Source organism: Morus notabilis, unplaced genomic scaffold, assembly GCF_000414095.1.
Source record: "Morus notabilis unplaced genomic scaffold, ASM41409v2 Scaffold248, whole genome shotgun sequence".
NCBI classification, from domain to species: domain Eukaryota; kingdom Viridiplantae; phylum Streptophyta; class Magnoliopsida; order Rosales; family Moraceae; genus Morus; species Morus notabilis.
In genome coordinates, this window is record NW_010374042.1 from 350,515 (window position 1) to 358,299 (window position 7,785).

General features: G+C 33.4%; 1 protein-coding gene across 2 annotated transcripts in view; it reads left to right on the forward strand.

Annotated features, from left to right (window-relative positions):
• The first annotated feature begins 3,092 nt into the window (after nt 1-3,092).
• Nucleotides 3,093-7,785, forward strand: part of LOC21404332 (mechanosensitive ion channel protein 1, mitochondrial) — a 10,342-nt gene continuing 5,649 nt past the window's right edge. The window contains exons 1-6 of one of the 2 annotated variants that reach the window (XM_024176424.1): nt 3,093-3,165; nt 3,552-4,436; nt 4,548-4,825; nt 5,334-5,434; nt 5,952-6,059; nt 7,097-7,318. In XM_024176424.1, coding sequence (XP_024032192.1) covers nt 3,628-4,436; nt 4,548-4,825; nt 5,334-5,434; nt 5,952-6,059; nt 7,097-7,318 — 1,518 coding nt within the window. In that variant the 5' untranslated portion in view covers nt 3,093-3,165; nt 3,552-3,627. Of the gene's footprint in view, nt 3,166-3,210; nt 3,293-3,551; nt 4,437-4,547; nt 4,826-5,333; nt 5,435-5,951; nt 6,060-7,096; nt 7,319-7,785 lie in introns of those variants that run through there. The other variant, XM_024176425.1, reaches the window with a different exon arrangement.

Sequence of the window (7,785 nt, forward strand, 5' to 3'; positions counted from 1 at the left end):
ACATTTTTATTTATATTTTACATTCTAAAATTAATAAATGATTTTTAGAAATTAATGCAACAAGTGTCACCATTTTTTGATGAATATTTTATTTTTATGATTTTCCTTATTTTTCATCTTTGAAAATTAAAATAAAATAAAAAAGACCACAAAAAAGTTCTAAAATTTTACAGACACGATATTCACATTTTTCTGAGCATGCCTGCAAAAACTGGCCTCGAATTATGAAAAAAGAAAACGCAGTCAAAAAGCACCCGGCTCACGCAGTGTGGCGCCCAGGAGCTAGGATGAGTCAAACATTAACATTTTTATTTATGTTTATGTTCTAAAATTAATACATGATTTTTAGGAATTAATGCAACAAGCGGCACCATTTTTTGACGAATATTCTATTTTTTATGATTTTCTTTATTTTTCGTATTTCAAAAAATAAAAAATAAAAACGACGTCAAAAAATTCTACAATTTTGCAGACACAATCGTTACTTTTTTTTGAGCATGCCAGTAAAAAATGGCAACGAATTATGAAAAAAACGCTGCCAAAAAGCACCCGGCCCGCGCAATGGGGCGCACAGAGGCCATGATGAGTCAAACATTAACATTTTTATTTATGTTTTACATTCTAAATTTAAAACATGATTTTTAGGAATTAATGCATCAAGCGGCATTGTTTTTATGATGAATATTCTATTTTTTATGATTTTATATATTTTTTATCTTTGAAAATTAAAATAAAACAAAATCGACGTAAAAAAGTTTGAAAATTTTACAGACATGATCTTTACATTTTTATGAGCATGTTTGCAAAAAATGACCTTAAATTATGAAAAAAGCAAACACTGCCAAAAAGCACCCGGCCTGCGCATTGGGGCGCTCAGGGGCCAGGATGAGTCAAACATTAACATCTTTATTTATGTTTTATATTATAAAATTAATACATGATTTTTAGGAATTAATGTAGCAAGCGGCGCCATTTTTTGATGAATATTATATTTTTTTATGATTTTCTCTATTTTTCGTCTTTGAAAATTAAATTAAAATAAAATAAAAATGATGTCAAAAAGTATTAAAATTTTACAGACACGATCCTTACATTTTTTTTGAACATGCTTGCAAAAAATGACCTCGAATTATGAAAAAAGCAAGCGATGTCAAAAGCACCCTGCCCATGCAGTGGGGTACCCAGGGGTTAAGATGAGTCAAATATTAACATTTTTATTTATGTTTTACATTATAAAGTTAAATACATGATTTTTAAGAGTTAATGCAACAAGCGGCACTATTTTTTGATGAATATTCTATTTTTTATGATTTTCTCTATTTTTGTATTTAAAAATTAAAAGAAAAAAAATGACGTCAAAAAATTCCGAAATTTTGCATACACCATCCTTACATTTTTTGAAGCATACCAGCAAAAAATGGCCTCAAATTATGAAAAAAGAAAACGCTGTCAAAAAGCACCTGACCTGCACAATGGGGCGCCCAGAGGCCAGGACAAGTCAAACATTAACATTTTTATTTATGTTTTACAATCTAAAATTAGTACATGAATTTTAGGAATTAATGCAACAAGTGGCCACATTTTTTGATAAATGTTCTATTTTTTATGATTTTTCATATTTTTTGTATTTAAAAATTAAAATAAAATAAAAACGACGTCAAAAAGTTCTAAAAGTTTGCAGACACGATCCTTAGATTTTTCTAAGCATGGTTGCAAAAAATGGCATCGAATTATGAAAAAAGCAAACGTTGTGAAAAAGCACCTGGCCTGTGTAGTGGGGCGCCCGGGGCCAGGATGAGTCAGACATTAACATTTTTATTTATTTTTTTACATTCTAAAATTAATACATGATATTTAGGAATTAATGCAACAAACGACACTATATTTTGATGAATATTTTTATTTTTTTTTATGATTTTCTATATTTTTTGTCTTTGAAAATTAAAATAAAATAAAAATGACGTCAAAAAATTCTTATATTTTGCAGACACGATCCTTACATTTTTCTGAACATGCCAGCAAAAAATGGTCTCAAATTATGTAAAAAGCAATGATTGCCAAAAAGCACCTAGCCCGCGTAGTGGGGCGCCTAGGCCCAAGCTGAGTCAAACATTAACATTTTTAGGAATTAATGCAATAAGTGGCACTATTTTTTGATAAATATTCTATTTTTTTTTATGATTTTTCATATTTTTCATTTTTGAAAACTAAAATAAATTAAAGATGACGTCGAAATGTTCTAAAATTTTACAAACACGATTATTACATTTTTCTGAGCATACTTGTAAAAAATGGCATCGAATTATGAAAAAAGCAAACATTGCCAAAAAGCACCCGGCCTGTGCAATGGGGCGCCCAAGGGCCAGGATGAGTCAAACATTAACAGTTTTATTTGTGTTTTTACATTATAAAATCAATACATGATTTTTAAAAATTAATGCAACAAACAACACTATTGTTTTATGAATATTTTATTTTTTTATGATTTTATCTATTTTTCATCTTTAAAAATTAAAATAAAATAAAAATGACGTCAAAAAGTTATAAAATTTTAGACATGATCCTTACATATTTCTAAACATGCCTGCAAAAAAGTCCTTGTGCGTTTGGTTCATGGATTAGAACCATGTGATTAGAATCATTTTTGATTTACGTGTATTTTTTGTGAGAGAAAATACTATAGCGAATCACGAACCATGATTCGAATCAGAGAACGAATCCATCTACCAAACATTACAAAAAAAAAAACGTTAGCAAAAAGTATGCAACCCGCACAGTGAGAAAGACTAGAATGAGTCAAAAATTAACATTTTTATTTATGTTTTAAATTTTAAAATTAATAATAAATTTTAAAAATTAATGAAACAAACCACATTATTTTTTAATAAATATTTTATTTTTTATAATATTTCTTATTTTTTTCATTAAAAATTAAAATAAAATAAAAATAACGTCAAAATTGTAAAATTTTAGAAACACCGTCCTTACATTTTTGAGACCGGTAAATTTTTTTTTTTTTTTTTTTTTTTTTTGTTGCAATTTACTCATATGTGAAATGAGAAGTCCTTTAGCGGCCTTTTTTTTTTTTTCCCCTTCAAATCAAGCGAAGAATATATCATGTTGGAGAACTGAAGCTCTCGTAAATCCCCATTTCAACTATAACAGGTATCTTTCCATAACCTACTACTTGATTTTGTGTTTGGTCGCCGAGAAAACACAAGGCAAGTAATGAAAAATTAAAAGAAGAGAGAAACAGAAGTATAAAATTTAGAACCGGTTCTCTTTGTGGAATGTATGTATTTCTTCCTTTCAAACCGGAGTTACGCATTTCGCTTGCTTAAATTCCACTAGTTGATCTTTTAATTGCAAGAGAATGTAAAATTCAATGTCTGTTTTATTTATTTATTTTTTCCACAGCATCCGATCAAGGGGTTTTGCTTTATGCATATTTGCATAGCTTGGAAGTCTGATTATAAACTTAATTTTGATTTCAGTGAATTGGGTTCTATAGTGTTTTCAATTGCTAGTGATTTGTGGGGTTTATTTTTCAGAGTTTCAGATAAAGTGTCCAAGAGCAATCTGTAAACAAAGTCTTTGTAGCCTCTTTTCAAATGTTATGTTGCTATAATGGCTGGATTAAGGTTCTCCATATTGAAATCACTTTGTATCAGTCTCTCTCCGAAACCGCAAGCATTTCGATCAGCTAACTGCTATGTGAAATCCGTAAACTGCCCTGATGGAATACATTTAAGGTCATTATATGCATACGTAAATCGCAATTACAAAGTGAAAGAAACAAAACCCTTTGTCAATGTTGGAAATACTAGTGCAAAAGTATTGGGTTCAGAGTCTCCTATTGTGATCAGATGTTATACAACCAGACCCAATTATTTGTTTTCACCAACATCATCAAACTCTCTGTTTAGGAGAGCTATTCCTCTTGTATCCGTGAACCCGCTTTCAAACAATTGCTCATATTCATCATCTTCGGGTGGCAATGCCGGTAAAAGTGCGGACTCAGTCACAGCATCATTTGGTGCGAGTGGAGTAAATGTTTCTGATAGTGGTGGTGAAAATGATTGGCCTGAAAAGATTAAGGATCTTTGGCAAAGTGCAGTAGATGCAGCGACTCACACAGGGCAGAAAGCTAAGGAAGCTTCAGCTGAACTGTCTCCTCATGTCGAACAGTTTTTGGATTCACACCCGTATATTAAAAATGTTGTCGTTCCAGTTAGTGTTACGTTTACTGGTACTGTATTGGCTTGGTTTGTGATGCCTAGGGTGTTGAGGAGATTTCACAAGTATGCATCACAAGGTCAAGCTGCTTTATTATCTGGAAGCATGGCTGGAGAAGAAGTGCCATATGAGAAAAGCTTTTGGGGTGCTTTAGAGGATCCATTGAGATATCTAATTACCTTCATGGCATTTACACAAATGTTAGTGGTTTGGTTTCATGTACAATTTAGCCCCTCCATCATCTTTTAATTTGGTTTTCTATACATATGCAATTAATTGCATGACGCGGTGAAGATGTCTTTGATTTGCAGTGGCACGATGGTGGCACCAACTACTATTGCATCTCAGTATCTTTCGCAAGCATGGACGGGTGCTGTCATACTTTCATTTGTTTGGTTCCTGCATCGCTGGAAAACAAATGTGTTTTCTCGTGCATTGCTTGGTTCTAGTGTGGCAGGCCTTGATCGCGAGAAGTTGCTAGCTCTTGATAAAATTTCATCGGTTGGCCTGATCGTGATTGGGATAATGGCTTTAGCAGAAGCATGTGGAGTGGCTGTTCAATCTATTCTCACAGTTGGTGGCATAGGAGGTCGGTATCATCTGCTTGTTATTTCTGCTGTTTCATCTCTCATGTTCTTTACATCGGAGGAGCCCTGCTGCAAATATAATTGTTACTTATCAAAATCTTGTCAGTTTTCATTGTGTTTTACGTTGTTTATTTTGCCTGATTTAAAGATCTTGATTTACGGGCTCACAGTAGAAGTTAACTTAATGAATTCTTCACCACAATGAATTCTTCACCACTTCTATAATTCAGTCCTTTGGCCTACATTTCGTGAAAAACTTGTTCTCTATAATTTCGTCAATAAGCATAGCTTTTCCACTTGAATTGTATATTTTAAAACTAACAAAATTATACATTATTTAAACACCTGATATTTGACCTCTTGATTTTAATTATACTGGTTTAATTGTCACCCATGTCTGAAATTTCTTACAAGTCTTCTGTGGATGGCGTGGTCCTTGCTTGATTTTTTCCAAGTGCTAAGCCGCATATTGGTAAAAGCCTGATCTGTTCTACTTGGACTTCGATGCAGGAGTTGCTACTGCTTTTGCTGCTAGAGACATTCTCGGAAATGTGCTGAGCGGTTTGTCTATGCAGTTTTCAAAGCCCTTCTCACTAGGAGATACAATAAAAGTATGCCATGCATCTTTTATTCCTGTTTATTTGCTAAAGATGTCTAGGAAGCGCAGTTGTGCTCTGATTGTAGTAAGTGAATATGCCCCCCAATATTTGGAAGTCTGCCTTCGTATTACCAACGATGGATAAGTAAATATTTTAGTTATCCGTGAAATCTAATTAGTTTATTGCAGTCTCCTGATTTTAAGCCATTTAAGACATTTATCTATATAATTAGGCATCGAGATATGTAAATGTTGACTAATCGGACTATCATTGAACTTGGAAACATGAAATGGTTGAATAATTTAGAAATGAGTTTATTTAGGGATACACATTGGGTGCTAAGATTATCCACTGAATATCTGTTAGTAGTTCCATAATAAAAAAAAGTGTTTTGTGATGCATTGGACTCTATACCTTAAATTCATCTTTGTGACTCAATTGTAGTGGGAATTTGTGATGTACCGATATCCAGCATTAACATTTGCTTCTTTTTATACTCCTTTTCTTGATAATGTAATTACTATTACAGGCAGGATCTATAGAAGGTCAGGTGGTGGAAATGGGTCTTACAACCACTTCATTACTGAATGCTGAGAAATTTCCTGTCATAGTCCCAAATTCACTGTTTTCTAGTCAGGTGGGTACTAATTTTCTTTTTGGGCATTTCTTTCACAGTTTCTGCACTGACCATTTCATAGCAAGAAAATCCTTACACTTGGCTTTCGTTAAACTTGAACTCTAGCTGCGCTTATTTATAAATTAAATGGATCTGTAGTAGGATTCTTTATTTTCCATTCTGTCACATATGTAAATCTGTAACTTAAGAATTAAGATTGAGGTAAATATACTCTTTTGTTATGAAAGTTGTGGATGTCATTCTGCTACTTAACGCTTAAAGGTTTTAAACCTGTTGCGAATTAAAGCTCATCTAATCGTTTGAGAGGATAAGTAAAGGCCTGTGGTGCAAGAGAATGGAAAAGAACCTTTCAACTTAATCGCTTAACAAGATTCGAAGGAAGTCTCAATCTCTCATCTATCTATCTATCTATCTATCTATCTTGGTGAGTTCCTTAGAGGGAGTTGTCTTGGGTCTTAGATATTCCCTACTTACCCACTTGTGTCGGTTTTAGGTACAAGTACCCTTTTGTTGAAGGTTGTTCTGATTTCAACAAAGACACAAGAAGAAAGAAGAGTATGTAGAGGAGCAAGAGGGAGGAATGAATGGGGATGGAGAGGTGTAAGTAAGAAGAAAAAGAAAGATAAGATTGAGCTAAAATTGATAGAATTGTTTTCTCTCCACATTGATTTCTTTGCGCTGTTATTTATCGACTTTGCTTTTATGGTTCTTGAACCCTCTAATTTATAACATATTTGATTTATTCTATTAAATAGCAAACTTTTGACATATATATATATATGTATGTATATTTTGATCTTGTACAAGACAGAATGACTTTACACTTCTATTGTACTTTGTAAGTTGTAACTTTTTTGCAATTAGTGATGGAAAGGTAATGAATTCTACTAATAAGATCACTTGATGTTGCTATCTTGATTGTGTACCGTGAAAACTTGGTTCATTTGACTGATTCATTAATTAATTTACTGTGAGAAGTCGTATATATTTATGACGGTGTCCCTAAGCGTTTCTCCTCTTATGTAAAAAACATGTAGGTAATTGTGAACAAGTCACGTGCCGAGTGGCGTGCCATTATCACCAAAATTCCCCTGCAGATTAATGATTTGGACAAGGTTCCCGAGATAGCAAACGACATTAACGGCATGCTAAGATCACACTCCAAGGTATTCTTGGGAAAGGAGGCGCCATACTGTTTCTTGTCTCGAATTGAAAGTTCGTTCGCAGAATTGACTCTTGGTTGCAACCTCAAACATATGGTAATCCCTTATCCCTTATCCCTTCAATGTTTTATTGTAGTTCAGCATTTCCTCTAAATTTGATAGGTACCTAGCCTGTTCTTCCCGAATTTAAGCTAAATAACTTGAAAACTGAATGAAAACTTCCAGAAATATGGGTTCTGGTTCCTTTTATTAATCAAAACTTCTTAATTCCAGAATTACAGAAAAGATGGACTAACACAGCTTGAAAAGAAAACGAAAGAAAGATTCTGAGAGTATTCGAGGTCTCTCTTCCTCCCTAGGCTAGCCAAGTTTTCATAGGATTCGATATCCCCCCCTCGCGCACGTACCCTCCCCTATATTCCTTTTCCAACCAATTCCCCTAATGGAATTGCCATCTCAGCATCCATGCTAGGATTGTCCACGTCACTTCCCTTCTTCCCTATTTTACCCCTCCTAGCATAGGTAAATTTCAAAGGAGGCCCAGATGAGGTTCTATCAATACC